This window comes from Micromys minutus, assembly GCF_963924665.1.
Source record: "Micromys minutus genome assembly, chromosome: 7".
In the NCBI taxonomy this organism is placed as follows: domain Eukaryota; kingdom Metazoa; phylum Chordata; class Mammalia; order Rodentia; family Muridae; genus Micromys; species Micromys minutus.
This window is the reverse complement of record NC_137976.1, coordinates 69,610,594-69,634,749: the sequence shown is the minus strand read 5'-3', so window position 1 is coordinate 69,634,749 and position 24,156 is coordinate 69,610,594. Positions and strand designations below refer to the sequence as shown.

Here is a 24,156-nt window from a genome sequence, read left to right as displayed (position 1 = left end):
AACATGGAGAAACTTCACGTTCTGCTTCCTTGTTCTCTAAAAGCAACAGAACCGCCGTCCTTTCCAGAGCAAGAAACCATGTAACACCCGCAGCAAGACTTCTTCCCTAGTACACTGCGCTCCAACGCTTTATCTTCAGGCACATCTGGTTCTTTCTCTGGGGGCTGCCTTTCTCTTTTTATCAAGTCGTACTAAACGTATTCTTGATTTATTTATTCTGGGCGGGGCATCTTTGCCTATAAAAAGCCCTCCGTGCCAGCCTCACTCTCCTGCCCTGTGTTCTCTGAGGCCACCTCTGCACAAGACACATTTCTTCATACACCCTGCTATGCACTTCTGCCCCTCAGTCTGTTTCCAGTGGGGTTAGGGGGGGCAGGGAGTATTGGGTCATCCATCCCAAACACCTAAATAGTGTGTGGTCTACGGCATATTTTCCGAAGATGGTGCTGAGTGAGCGGGTGAACGAGAGGATGAGAGGAACTCTCAGATTTTCCAGGCGCAGGGCATCTTCCCAGACACATGCACTTGAGAAGGTGTGAGGGTGTGAGGGAGACGCTGAAGGTCTGCAGAATGGGTAGAAGGGGAGATTTGTTTTGTTTTATTTTTTTCCAAAAAGCGATCTTGAGGCTGCTATTCTGCTGAGACGAGCATCTATCTGCCTTTCTGGGAGAAGAGAGGACACGGGTTTTTGTAGAGGAAGAACAAGAGGATGAATAAAGAGATCTTAATCATGTGAGAAACAGGCAAAAGGTTAAGAGGCCACAGCACACCTCCACACATCGTGTGGCTCACCAAGAAGGGTCTGTTCCCTTATGAGCTCCATTTTGATAGGGAAGGACTGTCCGGGGACCAGGAGGACCAAGCTGGAAGTTCCTAGGGGTCCTGAAACAGATTAGTAACAGCACAATGTGCCAGGGCAGGTCCTCGGAGAGGAGATTGGGAGCAGGCGGATATACAGCATCCTAGTAAGGAAGGAAGTAGAGTTGGAACACAGTGCAAAAGTACTCAGAGTGGTGATTCTCAAAATGGCTACCACATACATACCCAACCCAGCAGAAGCTCAAGGCCACCTCAGAAAAAGACCTGGAGAGGCAAGAAGAGCTAAAACAAGACGCTTCTAAAGTGGCACATAAACTAACCTATTGTCAGATCAGTCTCTCGGGAATTCTTGGACTTGCTTAGGAAAGAAAGGTTCCTTCTGGCACATCTCTGAGCCTACTCCACATGCCTGCTGAAGGTGCATGCGCAACCCAGGGCCGGGTGGGATCATCAGTTTTAGTCACAATATCAATGATAGAAAAGCTTTGTGTTTGATACCTGTCATTTTTTCTTGTCATTAACAGACTTTGTATTTGACTTAAAAAAAATCTTAAAGTTTGTCCACTTTTCCAGTGTAAATAGGACTCTTCCATGTAGATACTTTAATAACATTTGTAGAGTGGTTTGAAAACAGTGGCTGTACCGGGGTGTGAAGATGAAGGCAAAAGATGGTGTTGCCAGTTTGTGGTTACAGAGGCAGGGGCTGGCGAGACATGTGCGCAGTGGGTTGTGGGTCTAGCGTCTGAGGGTGACAGAATGTCACCATAATATAGTTCGATTTCTGTCAGATTCGGGCTTGACATCACCTCACTGTCCTCAGCCTCTCCCTGGTTATCTCCCATGCTGTGGAGTCAGGAGCTGGGCTGTGAGCGAAATGTCCTCAAATAACACCCGAACTTCTGCTTTGAGGGGAATTCTGCGGCCTCAACCAATAGCAACCCTTTGGGTTCAAAGATCAAGTCCAGATTATTATCGCACGGCTGCCAACCTGCCTGAGGCTAGGCGTGGAACCCAGAGATGATCTTCAAAGTAGTATAACAAGGCCGAGAGAGTCAGAGGAGAGTGAGAAAGGACGAAGAAAGGGGAAATGGACAGTTCCACGGTAATCGTATGCCAGTCATGACGCAGTTCTGGTAAATTTCACTTGCTTTGCAAGACAGGTTTGGGTTCTCTTGCAACTGATCTGGTTTTCTCTTTTCATTCCTGTCTGAACCCAATCTCCAGGCATGCAGGAGCCCGTGCGAGGCCACTGCGGTGGCCTTCGTGGTCACAGCGGTTGCTGGGGCCTCGCTGCTGCCCTCTGCTGTCCGCGAGAGAGGCTGGCACCTCCTCGGGTCTAAGACCCCAGCGGAGCCTTCTGCTCCCCCAACCCGTTGTGGGAAGCTGGGCTTTGGAGGGGGAAACCTCTGAGCCTCTGGAGGGGTTCCAGGAGGCCAAAGCCACCCATGCTGTCCCCAAACGCTTCCCTCTGCTCAGTTCCTACGGGAGAGGACCGGCGGCTAGGTTGTGGCAGGTTTCTGACATTTTGTTTTTTTCCTTCTTAGAAATGGAAACCCTCCTTCCGGCAACGTGGCAGGAAAGCGAAGTCCCCGGGCCGGCGACCCAGGCCAAGGACATTTCCGTGGCAGCAGGTGGGAGGCCGCACTGGCTGGCAATGCCGGCCGGGCGGGGTGCCACCTCGGCAGCCAGCCTGCTCGCTTACCTGCTGTTGAATTTTTCAGGGTGTTTCTCTCTCATCATATGGAATCTGTGTGCAATGGAAGCATCCTGGAAACGAAAGAAAGGGCAAAAAAGCCTGGTTAGTGGTTGTGGCCATGAGGTACGGTGTGAAGAGACACGTCCCTAGAGATTCCAAATGACAGGGGCGCAGCATCATGTCCGGGGTAGGCTGGTGTCACCACTCAGTCCTTTGAGAACCTAGCTGGGTTATCACAGTATCTTAGGCCCAGTGAACGGCCACAGCTCAGCCTTTGGAAACGGAGGCAAAAGCAGGCTCCAGAGGGAAGAGAAAGCCACTCTAGAATAGTGAGGGGGCTCTCCTCAGCTGAAGCCAGAAGCAGGTGAGGAGTGTATGTGTGTGTGTTAGGGTGGGGTAGGGTGGGCGGGGGTGACATAAAGTAGGCAGTCTTTTGACTCATTCGAAGTTGCAAAAATAGTGCATTTCTCATGCCCATTCACCCAGCTCCCAGCAATGCTGACATCTTACATAACAGCACATTGTCAAGCCCGAAGCTGATGCCTGTAGAGGTCGGCACGCATTAACTCTTTGTTGTCTGTCCACAGATAGTACTGGACAAGTTTAGCGGATGGATAGCAGGCGTGTATTAGACATCTAACTTCTGCCTATTAATTGGTCTGTCCACAGGACTGTTTCTGAAGCCAGCAACAATTGAGAGCCCTTTCTGCCCACTCTGTTGTCCCCCACCCCCACCCCCTTGGCTCCACAGAACTCACCACAAGGCTTCACGACACTGTGTTTCTGGGTGTCCCAGTTTGGAACCTCTGAGCCCCGAGTCCTATCTGTACCTCACTCCATCACTACCACCCTGTGAGTGCTCATGGTTGAAAATGGTGCTTTCATGTTGGGCCTCTGTGATCTATAGGCCAGAGTAGCATCCAAAACTAAACTCATTTCTTCAAACCTAGCTTTCTGCACCTCTTAACGAGCCCCTTGCCCAGCGGAAGAATCCATACTGTCCCCTTATCACCCACTCCGAAGCTAGCACTGTGGGCAGATGCTGAACACTGGAAATAAAGACTAATTGGTCGGAGACAGAACAACCCAGAAACTAGGAGCTGATTTAGATTTGCCCAGAATCAACAACAATAGCTAATCAGAAAGCTCTGGGCATGCTGGGACATGCCTGTAGTCTCAGCCACATAGATGTAGCAAGGCAGGAGAATTTAGAGTTCAAGGCTAGCTTGGACTACAAGGTGGTACTATATCTCAATGAACCCCCACCCCCACCCATCCACTCAACAACCAAAAAAAAAAAAACCCTAAAAACACATTTACTAGACTGTGTTTGAAAGATTCTTAAAATTTCATAGAGCCAAAAAAGTCCATAGAGCAGATTTTTTAGATAAAGTATATTATTCCCTCTTCCTTCCTCCCTCTTCCCATCTTCCCCTTTTTGTCTCCTCTCTTTCTTTTCCCCTCTCTTCCTTCTCTCTCTTTCTCTCCATTTTTCTCCCCCTCCCCCCTCTTTCTTCTGAGACAGGCTCTTACCATGTGAGTCTAGCTGGCCTGGAACTCACTATGTAGACCAACAGTTCTCATGCTGTGGGTAGTGACCTCTTTGGGGGTCAAATGACCCTTTCACAGGGGTCTCCCAAGACCATCAGAAAACACAGACATTTACATTATGATTCATAACAGAGCAAAATTACAGTTATGAAGCTGCAATGAAAAGAATTTCATGGCTGGGTCATCACAGTATGAGGAACTGTATTAAAGGGTCGCAACATCAGGAAGGTTGAGAAGCGCATATGTAGACTGTTCAAACTCAGAGAGATCCTCCTGCCTCTGACTCCCCTGCATTGGTATGAAAGCTGTGTACTTCCATGATGGGCAGTTTCTTGATGAGGAAAGTCTGCAACAGGACAATTTTGCATTTGGACATTTGCTTTGTTTTTAGCATTAAGTACAGCTCACTGAAGAAGCTTTTGGGGTACATACTATGTGTGATGAGTTTCATTAGCCGTCACTGTGGGAATCCGGGAGGACAAGTCTTGATTACTGGCTTATTTTGTAGCTGGTTAATATTCTTGGGCATTATTACTGGTTAAAAGTTTTTTTTTTTTGCTACTGATTTATTTTTGTAGCTTTCTGACTTGTCAAGAGCTGATGATCTCCGTAGAGTCACCGCGTGGACACACAGTGGCAGGTGACAAAACTCAGGGAGGCTTGTTCAGATTTCATGGACCCACACAGCCTTTTCAGCTTCTCTGGGCAGCAGCTCCTTTTGGCCTAAACCACGCCTACCTCCCTCTCTTCAGCAAGGCTCAGTGAACACTCCCAATAAGATATATGCGCTATTTATCGAACTGTTTTCTAGAATTCCAGAAAGCAGTCCAGGTAGTTGAGTTCCTTTAAAGCCTCGATTCTCTCTTGACAGGAAAATAAAACAAAGAAAAAACAAAATAAAACAACCCCAAACAAAACAAACCCAAAGCAAAAATTCATCTATTGCGTGGTGGCCTGCTTTGTACATCACTGCCATTAACCCCGGTGCAGCTGAGACTGGCCCCTGGTTCTGATTCCTGGGATATTTCCTTCTGGGAGACTCTTCTCCCTGGTCAGTCCTCACCACCCTTGGTTTTTCCATTGCTAGGTTTCCGCATGCCTGCTTATTCCAAAGGGCAGCATTTACAAGATCATTAGCTCAGCATGTGATTCCTGATTTGACTGTGTAATCTCTTGACAAATACTCCAAACAGCAAGGGAGAGCTAAGCTGTCTCTTGAAAGGCTCAGACCTTGTTTGTCTCCCCGAGATAGAAAGGGTCAGAAAGGGTCAAGACTGGAGTTTACCCAGTTGAGCAGCTCCGTGCTGAGCCCTGACCATAGGGTATTATTTTATGGGTTTAGATGCTTTTTTGATGCTCAGTACCACAAAGAACATTTCCGGTGGCAGGCCGGTGGAAGCTATGGTGTTTCCTAGGGCCTCCAGTCAGTTGGAACAGTCCGACAGTGTGGTCTGTGTATTGTGGGGCAGTCTCCAGTGTGCTCTGTGGGGTAAAGTGTGGATGTGGGCTGTTCCTTCTGCAGCCAAAACCTCAAACACATGGTTGGATGAAGGATTTTGGCTCCATCTCAAACATTAAGCTTCTGTTATTTGGACTCTGAGATATTGGAATGTCTGGGCCAGTGCTGTCCAAGAGACACACAGCAGATTTGTAACTTAGACGTTTCTAGAAGCCACATCAAAAGAACTTCGAAAAAAGATGAAATTAATTCTTGGATATTTTAATTAACCCAATATGCTCCAAATTTTATAATTTTTATATATAGTCAATAACGATTTGTTGATAAGTTTAATTTTTTATATCACAATTTTGAAAAGGGATGCGTTTTCAATATTTACGTACACCTTAAATTGGACATGGCATTTCAGGCACACAGTAGCCACCTGTGGCTTGTGCTTGCCGTCCTGGAAAGCGCAGGGTTAAGTCACTTTGGCAACTTTTAGAGACAGAGACAGGAAAGAGACCACAGGGCAGGCTGCTTGAAATTTGGATTGTTTGCAAAGTGTATGTCAGGTTAGTGGCTTATCCAAGTCACTTCGCAGTGAGTCCCACAAGGGACACATGAGAACTCAGTGCTGACAGAATCTGAGTTTGCAAGTGTCTGACTTGTTGACCCCTTCCCTAGCGGGTAGGCATGTCACTGTGGGATGTGAGCGTGTGAACACTAATTACAGCCTATATGGTGGAGAATGGTATACAAGCTGGTGGCCTTCGGGCTGGTGGCCCTCTGGCATCCAAAATAGATTCCACATAGTCAAGGGATTAGCTGCTCACCACCCTGCTAAGACTCACTGAAAGCAGAGCCTGTGAGGAGTTCCGAGTTACACAGGCTCCAGGGATTATTTTGTAGTCCCTAACTTCCTGTCACTGATACCTGGCCATCCTGACCTTTGAGCTAATCCAAAAATAGAGAGCAGGGAGGAAGAAGCCAGAGAGCTCAGAGGAAGTGATGGTCCGGACAACTGTTTAAGACCTCTTCCCAGGAGATGTCTTCAGTTAGACGGACTATCAAGCGGAGCAGAGAACCTTCAATGGCTCTGCGGTTACACAGGTATATGGTGGCACCCTGGACAGGCCAGAAGAGTTTGTCTCAGCCCTCTCTAATGTGCTCTGTTTCCACCCAGAGGCACCTCAGTGGTTGTTCAACCATCATCTTTATAGTTGCAGGGCAGCAACCATTTGTTCAATAGACATTGAACATCCTTCATAACGGCAGACATTACAGCCATCTCTTTGCCAGGTGTGTGTGTGTGTGTGTGTGTGTGTGTGTCTATGTTTAAGCATCATAAGGAGGTAGAACTGGGTTGGTTTACATACCTACCTCTCTCACAAAGTTTGGGAAGTCAAATAGGAAGCAAGACCTTTTGCAAATGTCAGCCCTACACCCTGTCAGGGTTGTGGACTGGGTACTTATTTTCTCAAGACTTTTACCTTCCACCTTTTAAAGAGCGAGCACACAAACCCTGCAAACATTCTACAAAGAGAAAGCTAAGGGCACACCAATGATCACAAGGCCCATTTCCTCGCCCAACTATAATATAACAATAAACACACGCAAACGAAAGGCACAGGAAAAGAACAGTAGACAGATACCCTTGGAATACTGTAGCCAGACTAGGCCAGATGGGGAAGCATGGTGGCCACCCAGGTAGATGGGTTTCTGTTCCAATGCTCTTCCAGGGAGGGCAATTAGCATCTTTCCTTCCCTCTTCCCTCCTTCCTCCTGAAAGGAGCCATGATTCCTGGCTCTTGCGTTTGGGGCCTGGGTATGTTGTTGAGGGAAGGTTGTCTACAGGACAGTGGATGGAGATAGGCAAGTACTGGGAATGCTGTTCCTTCCTGCCAGAGCTGTGTGCAGAAAGGGAAGATGTGTTGAAAGTTCTAATGGAAGCCATGCTTGAACCTGCCAACGGGATGTTTCTGGGCATCTTTGTCGGTCCGACTGTCTGTCTGTCTGTCCTGTGGCCAACATTCTCTCTTTCCATATCTCTCCTTCATTACCTAATGTCTGTGCCCCCACCCACTTCCTGTGTACCCTCTGCTCCTGTGCTGTCTCTGTTCTCTGAGGCCTCACTCAGGATCATCAGCATGAGAATGCTCCCAGGGGCTTGTTAAAAATGCAGAGTCCCAGACCTTGCTGAGAGTCAAATTACAAATGAAAATCTGATGTAGCTGGAACTTCCGTTTTTTAACAAAGAGATGCTGTGAGGTATCTCCTACTGGATTTGGAGGTCTTCCTTCACCCCATTGTTTGTAGGTGTGTGAAGATGGGGGTGAGTGTATACTGTGCAGAGTCCACAGCTAAGTGGGCTCAGGCTCCCCAGCAATGCTGACCCCCAGTGTCACTCCACATCAGCTTGGACTCACGCAGAAGCAACAGGGGAACAGGACAATTGGCCTAGGCGCACCACAGACTGTTGGTGAACACTGGCATGTCACACCGTGGTTATGGCAGGAAAGGATCTGAGGCTTGGTAAAGCTGATGAAAGGGTGCCATACTGGGGGACCTGACATAGGCAGCGTCGCCTGACTGTCCAGAGCTTCTGAGCAGAGAAGAAGGGCCTGAATATAAGAAGGATGTGTGTGCGTGCGTGTGTGTGTGTGTGTGTGTGCCATCCCTGAAGGTGGCCCTGAAAGAGGACTTAGGAACGTGTCCCTCGGGGCTGGAGAGATGGCTCGGTGGTTAAGAGCACTGACTGTTATTCCAGTGAACTTGGGCTCAACCTCTAACACCTGCACTGCAGCTAACACACTCATGCACTGCAGCTAACACACTCATGCACTGCAGCTAACACACTCATGCACTGCAGCTAACACACTCATGCACTGCAGCTAACACACTCATGCACTGCAGCTAACACACTCATGTGTAACTCTAGTGGGATACAGTGCCCTCTTCTGGCCTCTGTGGGTATCTAGGGTACCTCACACAGACATACATGTAGGCAAAACGCCCACATACTTTTTTTTTTTTTTTAAAAGAATACACTCAAACCAGGTGGTAGTGGTGCATACCTTCAATCCCAGCACTTGGGAGGCAGAGGCAGGTGGATCTCTGTGAGTTTGAAGTCAGCCTGGTCTACAGAGTGAGATCCAGGGCAGCCAGGGCTACACAGAGAAATCCTGTTGCAAAAAAAAAAAAAAACAAAAAAACAAAAATAAAACAAAAAACCAGACACACCAAAAACCACTCACCATATTGTACCCAACAACCTAGAAAACAATGCCTACTCTGAGCTAGGAGTTGAGTTCAGTATGACACACTGACTGAGTTACACTAGCTAGGCTGGAGGATGGGAGGAAGCACAGATGGCGTTGTTCGAGTCTCTCTCTCTCTCTCTCTCTCTCTCTCTGTGTGTGTGTGTGTGTGTGTGTGTGTGCATGTGTGTGCATGCAAATGTGTACTTGTGTATGCACTTGTACATAGAAGGAGGGTTGACTGAGGCACACTAAGCCCTTCAGTCTAATGCACGGAGAACACCGATGAACTGTGAGGAAGGCGTCAAGGAGGAACAGTGGACTCAGCTGGAGACTCAGCAGAAGAACCTTCCCAGGCGTGTATGAAGCACTTGGAGTGTGTGTGTTTGGGCTGGGAAGAGGGGAGGGAGCACATGAAAGAAGTCTTAAGTGTTAAGTCTGCCAAGCCTGGTGCAAGCAAGTAGCCATTCCTCATGGTAAGAATTCTCAAATCTTTACACTCATGTAAGGGTTTCTCCCCTGCCTTGTTTCTTGGTGTATTTTTTCTTTTTCTTTAATTAACTGAAGACTATATACATTTTAAGAAAATTTTCAGTTTTTTTCCTCCTGTTAGCTTAAATGATAGGAGTAAGGATTTCTTCTACAGTCAAGGGGTGGAATGGCTACCCAAGCAGGGTGGCCACAACCATGCCAGATTTGAGGATGCTCAGACCACATCAGGGCTGGGGACAAAGAGAGAAGATAAGGGGTCGTGGTTTGGAAGAGTCAACGGACACATGTTGGTTATGCAGAAAAGTAGTCAATGACCAACTTACCACACCAATGGAGAAGTAGTTGTTCATGATGTTGTATGGGACCTGGTCTCCATTCTCCACCTCTTCCCTGGGCATGACCTCTAGGCACCAACGGTCCAGCATCACCAAGGGGCTCTGTTCAATTTCCTTCAGGATTTTGGTCAAGCTGCCCCCTTCGTAACCTATGAATATGAGCATGGCATGTACCACCAGATCAGAGGGGCATGGTTGCTGTTCAGGCAGTGCAAGCAACTCCTTAGGCATTTGTGGCTAGAATACTTCTGGGTGTCTTTGGGCTGAAGACACCTATGTTCTCTGAGCCAGAGAGAAGGGGAGGGCAGTAAGGAGTCATTAGCAAGTGTTTGGGTGTGAGAGCAAGGCATGGAATTTGTGTTGGCTAGAGGCAGGCATGGTCTGGAGCTAAAACAAGCCCTGGAGAGTGAGAGGGTGAGCTGATGAATGAACTTACGCCATTTGTAGGAGTGGACAGAACTGAGGATTATGTTAAGCAAAATAGCTAGACTTGGGTATTGTATGTTTTCTTTCATATGTAGAATAGAGATTAAGCACATATGTTTATCTTTCATCTATCTATCTATCATCTATCTATCATCTACCTATCTATCTATCTATCTATCTATCTATCTATCATCTATCTATCATCTATCTATCATCTATCTATCTATCTATCTATCTATCATCTATCCATCTATCATTTATCTATCATCTATCTTCTACCTATCACCTATCCATCCATCACTCACCTACCAGACTTGAAAGTGGAAGGCTGTGGTGGTTTGACTAGGAATGGCCCCCATAGACTCATGTATTTGAATGCTTGGCTCATAGGGAATTTGTGGCACTATCAGGAGGTGAGGCCTCGTTGGAGGAAGTGCGTCACCACAGGGGCAGGCTTTGAGATACTATATAAGCTCAACTTGTGCCCAGTGTGACAGTCTCCTGTGGATGAAGATGCAGAACCTTTGGCCTCTCCAGCACTGTGTCTGTCCACACGCTACTATGCTTCCCACAATGATGATAGTGGGCTGAATCTCTGAAACTGTAAGCCAGCCCCAGTTAAATGTTTTTCAGTATATGAATGGCCTTGATCATGGTGCCTCTTCACAGCAATAAAACCCTAAGGCAGAAGTCAATTGGAAGAGGAAATGGTCTGGAACAATAGAAGGTATGGGTGACAGATAAAAATCAAAGAACATGTATAAAAGGGCTTAACAAAACTTATTATTTCATACAGTAAATACACCACTGACTGGAAGAAAGAAAAGGAGAGGAAAAGAAGGAAAAGAGGAAGGGAAGGACTTGTCAGCTGCACAGGTGAGGAGTTGTGTGCAGAAGATAATAGATCCATCCCAGGACCCTATCCTGTAGAGGATGGGTAGTACAGTGGTTAGCATACTCTTCAGATTACCCTCAGGTTTAATTTCTGCCTTATCCCCCAAGAAAGAACGTGGATACGGACTGCTCTGTCCTGTCCTGTCCTGCTTTGGCCTGTCCTGTCCTGCTTTGGCCTGTCCTGTCCTGGTCTGGTCTTGTTTGCAAAGTTCTTGTCCATTGCTTTAAGAGCTTCCACCACTCCCTGTTCAGCTTGGGGGAGTTTCAAAAGGAAAGGCCATTGGTCTGCAAGTCTGATCATCCAGATGTCCCTGGTGTCTCCTAAGTGACTGGTGATGTGGTGTTTCAGTCTCCATTCTGAATCCTAATTCAGAAGGGAGGAGGGAAGAATTTCATGCAGGCACTTCTGTTTAATAGACCCGTGTATCGGGATGTGCCCTTCGGCTGACCATGTCCTGCTGGAGGATCATCGTGTGGCACTGGTGGCATGCAGACGTACCTCCTCCCCAGCGGAGACATCGTGCCAGGTCATTCCCTGTTCCAAGAGGCAGGACAGCCACCGGCGGATGCTTTGTGAAGTTGGCCTTGTCTGCAACCAACATGAGAGATCAGACAAGCCACGTGATCACAGATGGTTGTGTTATCTTATGGTCCCCACCTGCTCCCCTCTCCCCCGTAATCACGGAATCCCTCCTGTGATGGAAGCCGTTTGCAGAAGCCGTTCACAGTTTGAAGTGGGTTAGTTGCTACACGTTGGCCGAAGATGTCAATCACTTCTTCATATTGAGCTAAATCTGACCCCCTAGAATTTGCACTTTTTTATCGCAGACATGTCCCAGTTCTGTCCTTCAGGGTGACAACACCCACCTCAGAAACGCTGACTCACGTTGGTCAGTGTTAACCATGGTCGTTACGATTAATGATGAGCAACACTAATTTGCATTAATAGCTCACAGCAACCTAGCAAAGATGGAGGCTTGCAGAGCCTGGATCCAAACTTGGACCAGGTCGATTCTGCTGTCTCCAGAGGCTAGACAGTGCCTTCTGAAAGAGACATGCTTGTGCTTGTGATCGTAGGGGGTGGTGGGGTATTTGGAAAACTGACCAAGCTCACTGAAAGTCATTTCTATTTTATTTCTATTTCTATTTTAAAGCTTAAGATACAACACTGTGTTAACGTAGGAGAGCATCCAGGCGTTACTTGACACTGCAAACTAGCTTTCCAGAATACAGACACCGCAAACCGCCTTCCAGAATATAGATTCTCACTCCCTTTTCCTTTCTGGTTGCTTAGGAGCACTGGCCAAACAGTCAGAGGCAAATGAAACATGCTTTTGTGCCTGTAGCCTTCAGCATGTTGGAAGAGCAGAGAGGGTTGAAAAGGGAGTCACAGGTGCCTTTGGGCTTTGAAGAGGTGTGTACACAAACCCGGTCCTCCAAGATGCCTTGATGTTAGCCATGAGTGGGGTGGAGGGAGCTGCAGGGATCAGCGAGGGAGCTCAAATTAGGGCTTCCCTGGCAGAGTGGGAGTCCACTGATGCCCAAAGTGGCTGGTCTCAGGGCTGAGACTACCCACCACCACTGATGGAAGAGGTGGGAAATGGAGGGATATGATGAACCCATTTTTTTCTGTCACATGTCTAGAGTCTCCCCACTCTTGAAGATGCATGGAGGACACTTGTTTATTTATGTCTGTCCCTTCTCCTGAAGTCACCACCTTGACAGACTAGCCATCTTTATAGCTCTGAGCCCAGAAATCTGCATGCCATCCTAACTTTCCCCCTTTCCTCAACCCCATCCATCTACCCAGTACTTCCTGTGAGCTATCTCCTTAACCGATTTCCCAGCAACCTCCTCTCTCCATCCCCATGGAGACACTGAGTGAGTACGGGACTGCGTTCTTCACGCTGTTCCGGTTCCATTGCTCCCTTTTCTCTCTCCACCTCCAAACCCACCTTCCAAATGTGTTCTCTACAGAAAGGCTGCATGGGCGCAGGCCCTCCATGCTGGTGCCCTGTGTTACCAGTGTTATGGCTTCCTCTGCATGCTTAGGCCTTAGGACCCAGGCTCTGCCTCTCCTCCTCGGCTTCACCTTCAGTACACCTAGCCTTTCACCCTACCAGGAAATCGTCCTGAAGTGTTCTCAGTCCTCAGCAGAGAAGCCAGACTCTTGTCACAGGGTCTGTGTTTGGAGACTCTCCTATGCTCCGGGTGACCGTATCCTGGTGACCTCTTCCCTGAATGAACTGTAACCCCCTGGAACCGTGTGTTTAGTCCTGCCAGATGCTGTGGTAGTTTGCCCCGGCCAGCTCCTAGAAGATCTCCTGTGAGATCTTCAGACATACAGTGTATGTACCTTTGACTAGAAAGGGAATGGGGGCAGTCCTCTTACTAGGTGACTGTGGCTATCTGGTGTGTAAAAGCTTTGGTTGTCTTTTCTGTGCACCCACTGATATCAGGAAGAGTGTTATGGCCACAGCAGGGGAGGTGTGAGCAAGAACATGACACCAGTGATGAAATGAAGGGAAAGGAGCTTGCTCGCAGTTATCTCTTTCCTGAGTTCTCTGAGCCACTGACCCGTGTGGAAAGTTCACTTTCACCTCACAGCATCGTCTTCCTCTCTTCCTAGACACATCTGTTCCCTGTGTCCCCTGAAGAATTCTGTACAGGACTGCTTTCTTCTCAGTGAGTGGGGCAGAGGGGACAGTGGACAGCCGGATGCTGCAGCTGGGAGCCGCCTTTCCTCCCACGGCTCCTGGATGGAGAAGACTTTCCTCTTCCCTCAAATTTGAGTTTGTGGCAGCAGAGTGGTGTGTGTGTGTGTGTGTGTGTGTGTGTGTGTGTGTAGTGAGGTGTGTGTGTGTGTAGTGAGGTGTGTGTGTGTGTGTGTGTGTGTGTAGTGAGAGAGAGGTGTGTGTGTGAGAGAGAAATATGTATGTATGTGAGACAGAGAGGTGTGTGATGTGTGTGTGTGTGTGTGTGTATGTGTGTAGTGAGAGAGAGGTGTGTGTGTGTGAGTGTGTGTCTGTGTGTGTGTGTGTAGTGAGAGAGAGGTGTGTGTGAGAGAGAAATATGTATGTATGTGAGAGAGAGAGGTGTGTGATGTGTGTGTGTGTGTCTGATATGTATGTGTCTGGTATGTGTGTGATATGTATGTATACAATATGTGTATGTGATGTGTTCTATGTATAATGATGTGTATGAGGTGTGTATGTGGTATGTGTGATGTGTGTGTCTGATACATGTATGTCTGATTATGTGTGTGATATGTATGTGTATGTGTGTGTACTCTGATATGTGTTATATGTGTGTGATGTGTTTGCGTATCTGATACTTGTATGTCTGATGTGTATGATGTATGTATATGCATGCATATTTGATGTGTGTTATGTGTATGATATATGGGTCTGATAACTGTATGTCTAATGTGTGGTGTGTGTGTGTGTGTATGTGTGTGTGTGTGTGTGTATGTGTGTGTGTGTGTGTGTGTGTGTGTGTGTGTGTATCTGGTGTGTGTGTTTGAGGGCATGGAAACCAAAGCATGGCTCATGGGAGAGCAGTAGTTAGCAGGTGTGCCTTCTCCCCTCCCACCCTGAAAGACTCATATTCCTGACTTGACTGGGGTCTAGTTCTGGCTGACCTTGATTTTTCTCATCTAGAATTTCTCATTTCTCACATCATCTGTTTCCACTGTGTCCCTGACCTGGTCACCTTTTACTAGGGTCACTGTGGGAGTCTCCTAATCAGTCTCTGGTTCCTGCCTGCATCTTTGAGTATGCCATGTCCCTTCCTTAAAACCACATGATGTCTTGGTACTGCCTCCTTCTAAAAGCCAGGTTCTGCATTCCTGCCCCCTTAAAAGCCACACTCTACCCAATGCCCCCTAAAAGCTACACCCTACCCAATGCCTTACACACCCACGTGACTCAGCTCTTTATTCCTGCTGTGTGACCCTCTGCAGTTTCCTGTATACACCCAGCTTTTGGCTACACTGCCTTCAGCAACCTCACCTGTTCCTGCCTTAGCCTTAGCTCCTGCTGTTTCTTTCATCTGGACTATTCTCTTAGGCATTCATAAAGCGCAGGTTTTCCCCAGTTCTTAGAAATAGCATCCCTTCCCACCCTGTGAGGTCTTCCCTGACTTCCTTAGATCACAACCCACACTCCCCTCTTCCTTTGCCCTTCCCTTTTTACATGTTCACCCTGACATTCTATCAATTTCCTTCATTTCTCTGTTGCCTGGGTCTTTCCTCTAGACCAGAGGTTCTCAACCTTCCAATGGAACCTTTGAATACAGTTCCTCATGGTGTGGTGACCCCCCCACCACAAAATTATTTTTGTTGCTACTTCATAACTTCATAATTTTAATACTATTATGAATCATAATGTAAATATCTGTGTTTTCTGGTGTTCTTAAGCGACCCCGTAAAGGAGTCATTTAACTCCCCCAGGGACTGTGACTCATACATTAAGAACCATGGCTCTAGAAAGGAGGTTACATTAGGGCAGTAATTTGGCCTCTTTGTCCCTTAGTGGCATCGTTAGTTGACTCCAGGAGGGCTTGGTCCACAGAGGTTCTAGGCAGCATCTGTGTAGTGACTGACAGATGGTGTGAAGCAGCCCTGGGCTCATGGCTCTGGTCCTGCCCCTCTTTGATGCCTGCACACCCTAGTGCCTCTGTGTTCTATATTGCAGAGGTCTTGACTATACCCCATTCCCAAATATCACAGATAAATCCTATTGCTTAATGGATCTAGGCAGGGTTAGGTTAGACCTCAGGCCCCCAGCCCTCCAGCCTACTTCCCTGCCTTTTCTGTGTAGGAAACAGCTGGGCATGCTGTTTCTCTGCTTGCACAGATCTGCACTGTCCAGATGTGCTTTCCGGACTCGTGCTCCAGGTGTTCATCTCTAGCAGATCTGCCATGCTTAGCTTCGTGGCCTTTACTTAACACTACTCTGGCTCCCCCGGATCTCTAGTCCTTCCTATTCATCCGGTTCTGTTGCCGGCCAGCTCATACATGGTTTTGAAGACCAAGTCTACAGCGAAAACTCTCCATGCCAGATACCTAAGGAAGCAGCAGTCCAAGCAAGGGTGGGCACCCAGATGGAGAAAGCAGACTTCTTCCTTCTTTACGTCACTGCCTTCTGCTGACTTTAAATCTACTCACTACACAGAATGAGTTAAGGCCTTCCTGGCCATCCTTACCAATGCAATCCAAAATCCATCCAACTGTCCCATCTCCACCACAGGCAAGAACGCGGAAATCTGGGGTATCATGAAAGAAGTTCAATCTGGAAAGAAGAAAGGCCACAGTGGTCTTGTTATCAGGTGACCAACAGTTGATATGTGTGCAGTGTGTGTGGCACTGGAGATCGAACCCTGGTTCCCAGCATATGCTAGACAAACTATCAGTGAACTGCATTACAACCTTAGCACTCAATACTTCTGGGTCCTGGAATCAGCTCCTTTGGGGGTTGGAAGAGAAACGTAGCACTCTGAACCAGCTATGGGGGAGAACCAGTGGTGTGTGTATGTGTGCGCGTGGGGTGCTAACTTCCTAATAGAAGGAGAATCTGATCCAGCATTCAGCAAACCATTTTTTGAGAATTCCTCAATGATTTGAGGAATTCCCAGTTTTTATATTGTGGCATCAACAGAGCATCCCTAAGACTTCGACTCCTCACAGCTCTCCTGACGGCTGTCTCTAGTACCCCCTCTTTAGGAAAGATTCACCTAATTATCTGGGTCTTTATTTTCTCCTCTGAGGGATCCCTGCCAAGGGGCGCAAGACCCCATCCCCTGGAAGCATGAATTCAATAGAGCAGACCGGGGGTCCACTCACCTTCCAGTGGGTCTGTGGATATAATTCAGAGGCTCATGAACTTGGAAGAGAAATTATTACATTAATATCTTCTCTGATTTCTAACGGACACTTAGCATTTATTTCAGTTATGAATGTAGACAACAGACCACAGAGGCTTCAATAGCACCTGCAGCTTTGCCACAGCCAACACCACAACTATTTCAACACCTTACTACAGCGGCACCGTAGGCTTCATGCTGCCATTTCTGTAGCTTGTGGCTTTCAGCTCAGTCATATTTTAACCTGACTATGGGCACTGTGTTTAATGTGTTGACAGGAGACGGCCACTTTCATATCACAAAGTTGTCTTTGTAGTTTTGGGTAACCACTTCTCAACATAATTAGCTTCGCTGAAAACCACACGTTATTTCGTATTACACTTTAGAAAATATTATTTTAGATGGAGTTCGTACTCTACCAGATTGTGGCAGGCTCCCTTGGCGGAAAAAGTCAAGAACCCTTGCTTCAGAGAAAATGTGACCAGTGGACACCTTGAGGCGCCATTTAGGGATCTCAAAGGCTGTATGTACAGCCCAGTGGTCTGAGAAGTCCCAGGGGTGCTCTGAGCATGGATGCTTATTGGTAAGTCACTATTCTCGCTCCCTTCCCTTGCTCTCCTACACGCAGTACATTCTGAACCGAGGCCCCCTTCAGCTGGACGGCCTGTCTGTGTGATCAGGCACAGTGAAGACACTCTGGGACCATCAGCTCTGGATGTAGGCCCCGAGCTTGTCATTCGCCTGAAAAGCAATCGAAGGCCGAGAAGGCTGTGCTACTGAAATACCCTCGGAGAGAGAGGGGCCGAAGAAGTCCTTGATGTTTTGGCCCACGGCAGCGCTATCCGGCAGCAAGTGGCTATAACGGCAGCCAACTGCAAGAGTCTGGACCGACTTCTGAGTAAACCGTACAGATCGGTGAATGTGCACCTGTGTGCCGTTCTCCTTTTAACTGGGTCTTGTGCTTCCGTTTCTATAAATAACCCCGTGCCAGACAACGGAAAGACAGTGACAGGTTCCATTTTTAGACACCTTCCTCCCTCCCTCTCCGAGGAATCTCAGTGACTCTTGAATAGAAATGCAGGTCAGGAGGTGTGAAGGCCCCGCCCAGACCTGGAAGAATGTGCTGGCAGGGCCGCCAGCAGGTGGCGCTAGGGCACCACCTCTGACCCGGTAAATGCCTTCAGGACCATTAAGGGAATAATTTCTGAGGCTGAGGACAAGTCCCACCCACCTGGCTTTCAGAGAGCCTCCTAGGTCCTCTCCCCTCCCTTCTCACAGCCCTTCCTGTCCTGCTAGGTGCAGGGAGGTGGGAGAAATGTGAGGAGGTGTGGAACCTCTGCAAAACTGGGTAATTCAGAGAATGGCTTTGATGACAGAAATGCTCCAATGGCAGAAGACACGACAGACTAGGAGTGATTGTGTCACTCCACAGAGGGACAGCATTAAACACTCGATGACAATGTCAACCAAGAGCCTTGTGAGTAAGTCAAAGCAAGTCATCAGCGTGACTTCCCCGACCGTCTAATACTGGGTCATAGTTTCCCTCTGACATCAACACCTCCTTCAGTGACAAGGTACACAGGGTGACTTCCCAAACAAGAACCAGGGCCAAGGTGAGGGGTGGGGGAAAAGGATGATAGGCAGAAAGAGCCAGAAGACTTCAAAGGCGACAAAGGAAGGTGCTTTCTTCAGAGACCAAAGCAGGGCAGAGAGAAGACCATACCCTGGTGTGGGTCCCCCGTTGTCCAGGTTGAAGACTTGTTTGGGGTTGAGCAGGTAGTGGAATTTCCGAAGAATTCTACAGATGGAAAAATAAACCACAGTAATCACGTGGGGCAGTCATCGTGGTGGGATTCACCAGTTGCTTAAACCCATGACGGGAAGTATTGCATGCAGACCCGATATCCTGGTTGACTTAGCATCTCCACATCCTTCCCTCTGGTCCAAAGCTGGCCCTCCAGCTGACTCCAGCCTCGCCCTGTGTACTGTTAATTGCTATGGCAGAGATCAGGACTGCAGTTCTAAAGCTTCCTCCATGTTAGAGACCTTTGGGTATTCTGTGTGGCTTAAGTAGGGTGATTCTGTTGTAGAGGTCCTGAGGCACTGAAGACCCCCTAAGCAGAGGGCCCAGAATCCTCATAAGAATACACGTAGGAGGAGGTGGGGCTGGGAAGCCAAGAGGCAATGGTTATGTCTGGGCTTGGTTTCTAGGCTCTACCTTGAGACCACTAGGTTAGGCCAGGAAGGTGTCTCGTTGATAGAGACGGGGTTCTCACGGACTTGCTTGGGCCCTACCTGATATTATTTTTCTAAGCCTGGGTTCCTGCCCTCCCTGCCATCTGCTCATTCCTCACACCGAGCAGGCCTGGACAGCAGAGTGGAGCTGCCTGCCCCCATCTCTCGTCCTATTCCACTGAGCTGACTCCAGCTTCGCCCAAATCCTGCATTCGAGTCACTGGTAAGGTGGGGTCAGGGCCAGGCCAGGTGGCCCTAAGCAGGGAGTCTCATCAAGTCTTTTAAACCAAGTCTTGTGATGGGATAGGAAGGAATGGCCCCTCAGACTTGACTGTGGTGCCTTCACAGGGGCAGGTCTGAGGCCAAGCACTAGGTCTGTTCTAATCCTTGAAGTAACCCGTGAGAGGTGATATTGCTGTCTATGTCAGGGGAGGAAACTGAGGCACGGGTTAGTAACCCACCTGGGCCAGAGGATGAACTGGCCACGGGCCCAGGTTTTTTGCTTTTTTGTTTTTGTTTGTTTTAAACTTGTACAGTCTATGTTGGGGCTGAGGGTCAGGTTGTTTCAGCCGATTTTGAAAGAAGAGGACTTACCTTTCTCCCTGTCTTCCTCCACTCTTGGGGTTCACCAAGACCAGCAGGGGATGCGTCCCCGGGCTAGGGATGATCTTATACTTAAAAAGGAGAAGAAAGAGGTTGAGCTTTTTCCAGTCATGGCGTGGGATGAAAGCAGGGTTGAGATACCTTTGGAAGGTGGATGGGAAGCAGGCCCAGGTATGGAGGAGAGAAGGGGGCTGTTCGTCTGCTGGCTGAGCTTCCTGGGGGAAACATGGCTGATTCCAACCCGAGGGACTGTTAAAGGGGTAATGACAATGGGAGTAGCAGGTCGGGACCAGAGAGGGGGCGGTGACAGCGGCTTCAAATTACCCAATCATGTGGCGTCATGCCCACAACTTGAGATCAAAAGCAACAGCTCTCAATGCTGTGAGCCTTTAATACAGTTCCTGGCGTTGTGGCGACCCACTCCCCCGTTATTTTGTTGCTACTTCATAACTTTAATATTGTTGTTATGATTCAATATAAATATCAGATATGCAGGACGTTTGGTTTATGACCCCAAGGAGTTGCGACCCACAGGTTGAGAACCACAGGTCTAAAGGGCGCATCTGGGGGCCGGAGAGGTGGCTCAGAGGTTAAGAGCACTGGCTGCTCTTCCAAAGGTTCTGAGTTCAATTCCCAGCAACCACATGGTGGCTCACAACCATCCATTATGAGATTTGGTGCCCTCTTCTGGCTAGCAGGCATACCTGCAGGTGAAACACTGTACTTAATAAATAAATACGTCTTTAAAAAAAAAAAAACCCGATATGTCTGCCAACTCATGCATCAATGAAACGAACACTCCATTTTCCTCCTAAACTCACAGTGGGGTCTACCCACTTCCGCGTGGGGCCTATCAGCGTCAATCACTGCTGAGGGTACCTCACCGATGGTACCACAAAACAGGCCCAGACAAGTTGTCTTTCCCATAAGCCTAGCCGTCTCTCCTGGTGTCTCCTTCCTGTTAAAGGTGAGGTTACTCATGCATACAGGGTGACTTCTAAGTACCTCCCTAAGAATTTCCCTGGCAGCCACCATGGTCTCCATGCCTTTGAGGCCTTTCCTACACTGACTGTATTCTCCACGTCCTCACCCCAGTTGCTTCCTGGGACACCACATCAAACATGCCACTCCTGTTAAAGCACTTGTAACAACACCCTGATGCTCTCAGAATCAGGTCCTAATCAATAAGCCTTCTCAGCCTCTCCCCTTTCTTCTGATGTCTCCTCATTCCATCCTGTCCCCAGCAACCACCCTAAAAGCTGGCTGGCACCTCCAGTGAGTATGTCTGCTCCTGCATTTGCTCATACTCTTTTGCTCTTGTCTCATGGCTCAAAATACTCTTCTCTTTGTAACCTCTTAAAGAAATTCAGAATAAGCCTGGCAGTGGTGGCAGAGAAAGGTGGATCTCTGTGAGTTCCAGGCCAGCCTAGTCTACAGAATCAGATCCAGGCCAGACAAACCACAGAGAAACTTCTCTTTAAAATTCAGGATAACCCATGGCACAGTTCCAGAGCCATTGCCTCTGTGACACTGCTTTCAGCCACAGCAACTAAAGATTGCTGCAGTGTGACCTGTGCAGTACATGCTACTGCAGTGTGACATATTATGACCGGCTGCAGTGCGACACATTATAACCTGCTGCAGTGTGACACATTATAACCTGCTACCTTGTGACACATTATAACCTGCTGAAGTGTGACTCATTATAACCTGCAGTGTGACACATTATAACCTGCTGCAGTGACTCATTATAACATGCTGGAGTGTGACACATTATAACCTGCTGCAGTGACTCATTATAACCTGCTGCAGTGTGAAACATTATAACCTGCTGCAGTGTGACACATTATAACCTGCTGCAGTGTGACACATTATATCCTGCTGCAGTGTGACACATTATAACCTGCTGCAGTGTGACTCATTATAACCTGCTGCAGTGTGACTCATTATAACCTGCTGCAGTGTGACACATTATAACCTGCTGCAGTGTGACACATTATAACGTGCTGCAGTGTGACACATTATAACCTGCTGCAGTGTGACTCATTATAACCTGCTGCAGTGTGACACATTATAACCTGCTGCAGTGTGACACATTATAACCTGCTGCAGTGTGACACATTATAACCTGCTGCAGTGTGACACATTATAACCTGCAGTGTGACACATTATAACGTGCTGCAGTGTGACACATTATAACGTGCTGCAGTGTGACACATTATAACGTGCTGCAGTGTGACACATTATAACGTGCTGCAGTGTGACACATTATAACCTGCTGCAGTGTGACACATTATAACCTGCTGCAGTGTGACACATTATAACCTGCTGCAGTGTGACACATTATAACCTGCTGCAGTGTGACACATTATAACCTGCTGCAGTGTGACACATTATAACCTGCTGCAGTGTGACACATTATAACCTGCTGCAGTGTGACACATTATAACCTGCTGCAGTGTGACACATTATAACCTGCTGCAGTGTGACACATTATAACGTGCTGCAGTGTGACACATTATAACGTGCTGCAGTGTGACACATTATAACCTGCTGCAGTGTGACACATTATAACCTGCTGCAGTGACTCATTATAACCTGCTACAGTGTGCCCTGTGCAGTATTATCCTGGAGGATTTATGTTTATTTCTTTGCACTTTTTGTCTTTCTTTTTGTAGGTAAAATCTCAGATCTCCAAGTAGATCAGAAATGCTGAGATCAGAGTGGAGCTTCTATGAGTCCCATGGTTCCTGACACAGCAGCCTGCCCTCAGAAATTTTTTGTTGATTCAAGTGAATGATATTCCCACACATAGAGGCAGCTTGGCTTCATGTTCAATATTTAATGCCCACATTTGTTAGTTTTATGCCTCGTACCTATCACAGCCTGACAGGTTTGCAAAGTGCAGTGCTTTTTGTTTATGATCTTAAAGAATTCTCTTGTCTCCTAGGTAATTGTGTGGTAGATACTCAAAGGCATTTCGGAGCCAGGGGAGTAAGCCCCTAAGTCTGTGGGATGATATCAAAGTACTCAAAAGCCCATATGTTATGGAAGCTGTCAGTGAGAATGATGCCCACGAGGGACAACCCATGCCTCTGTGTGTGTGTGTGCGCGTGCATGCGTGTGAGTGTGTGTGTGTGTATGGTGTGGTGTATCTTCTACATGCCTAGACTGCTTTCTTTGTGATGTCTAGACTCTTTTACTGGTTTCTAGAACCTTCTTTTTGAGCTTCTAGAGCAGTGGTTCTCAACCTGTGGGTCGTGGCCCGGGGGTGATGTTAGATCAACCGTGTCACGGGCACCGCCTGTGGGATATAAACATTGTGACTCATAACTGCAGCAACATTACAGTCATGAAGTAGCAGCAGCACAACGCTGTGGTTGGAGCCACTGCAGCGTGAGGAGCTGTACTAAAGGGTCGCAGCATCGGGAAGGTCTGGCGCATCCTCACCCACGGTGGCCCACGCCACTTTTATCTTGCATCTTCATTTTCAATTGATCTTGTAATTTCAAAGTGCGTGACCTCATGACCCAAGGCGTCCAGCACTGTGGGAAGCAGGTAGTCTAGGGATGCTAAGCCGGCTCTTAGCACAAGTAAACGTAAGCTCGGAGGCAAGGCGAAGGCTCCATTTCCTGCTTTGTACCTCATCAGGATGCCTTCTCTGCATTCCCCAGAACGTCACGAAAGACGTGAAAAAAAAAACCCCAAAACCCCAACTCTCTAGTGATGTTTAGTGAAAAATGAGGTCTTAAAACACACACATAAGGATTGAGAATCTTTGGATCTTGTCTGCTTTGTTCTGATGGCTTATATTCCAGAAGCAGCTGGATAATGTTAGAAAAACCATTGTGTGCTTTTACAACACACATCTGTCACTGGTTAGGAGGTCTGCAAGGCGCAGATTCATGTGACTTTCTCTTAAAGAGGTGACAAAGCCATACCATCAATGGTGTCAGCCAATCTCCTTGCTTACTACTTGTCCACTGGGGGACAGTCGAAGGTTAGCCCCAGAGGCCCAGGTAAATGTCCTCCTGTGATGGAATTGGCCCTGAGAAAGCAAATTCTGGGATGCATTTCTTTGGAGCCCAGGCCCCACTGTCCCTGCCCCAGCCTCTGGACCCACTTAGCGTGAGTGGTGACTGCCCATTTATGCATTACCTGTGTTACAAGTTCACCCTTGGTGGCCACACTGCCATCGGACTTCCCTCCTTGCCGGTCCTGGGAGAGAGAAAACAAGCAACCTTTGAAGAGGAAAAAGCCTACTTCAGGGACAAGAGGAGATCAAAGTGTTAAAACAAATGGCCGCCACAGCAAAGAGCTCAGCCAGGCAGGAACTGTGAGTGTTTCCAAGTGGGACTTCAGATCTCAGGAAAGGATTCACCCCACAGGTTCCTTGGGCTTCCAAAGGTCCCCATAATTACTGTAACTAGAGATTATATCACTTGTGAAGACCGGAACCTTGGGACAGGGTAAGGACATGGTAAGGACATGGTAGGGAATGAAGTGGGCAGGAATCTGGCTTGTTGGCTGAGGGCTTTAAAAACC

General features: G+C 47.9%; 1 protein-coding gene across 3 annotated transcripts in view; it reads right to left on the bottom strand.

Annotated features, from left to right (window-relative positions):
* Nucleotides 1-24,156, bottom strand: part of DGKG (diacylglycerol kinase gamma) — a gene marked incomplete at both ends in the record, with an annotated part of 146,777 nt that overhangs the window by 71,979 nt on the left and 50,642 nt on the right. For 2 of the 3 annotated variants that reach the window (XM_080919456.1, XM_080919458.1), the window contains 7 exons: nt 2,522-2,586; nt 9,580-9,740; nt 11,411-11,500; nt 16,117-16,202; nt 18,497-18,571; nt 19,603-19,682; nt 23,770-23,829. In XM_080919456.1, coding sequence (XP_080775582.1) covers nt 2,522-2,586; nt 9,580-9,740; nt 11,411-11,500; nt 16,117-16,202; nt 18,497-18,571; nt 19,603-19,682; nt 23,770-23,829 — 617 coding nt within the window. The remainder of the gene's footprint in view (nt 1-2,521; nt 2,587-9,579; nt 9,741-11,410; nt 11,501-16,116; nt 16,203-18,496; nt 18,572-19,602; nt 19,683-23,769; nt 23,830-24,156) is intronic. The other variant, XM_080919457.1, reaches the window with a different exon arrangement.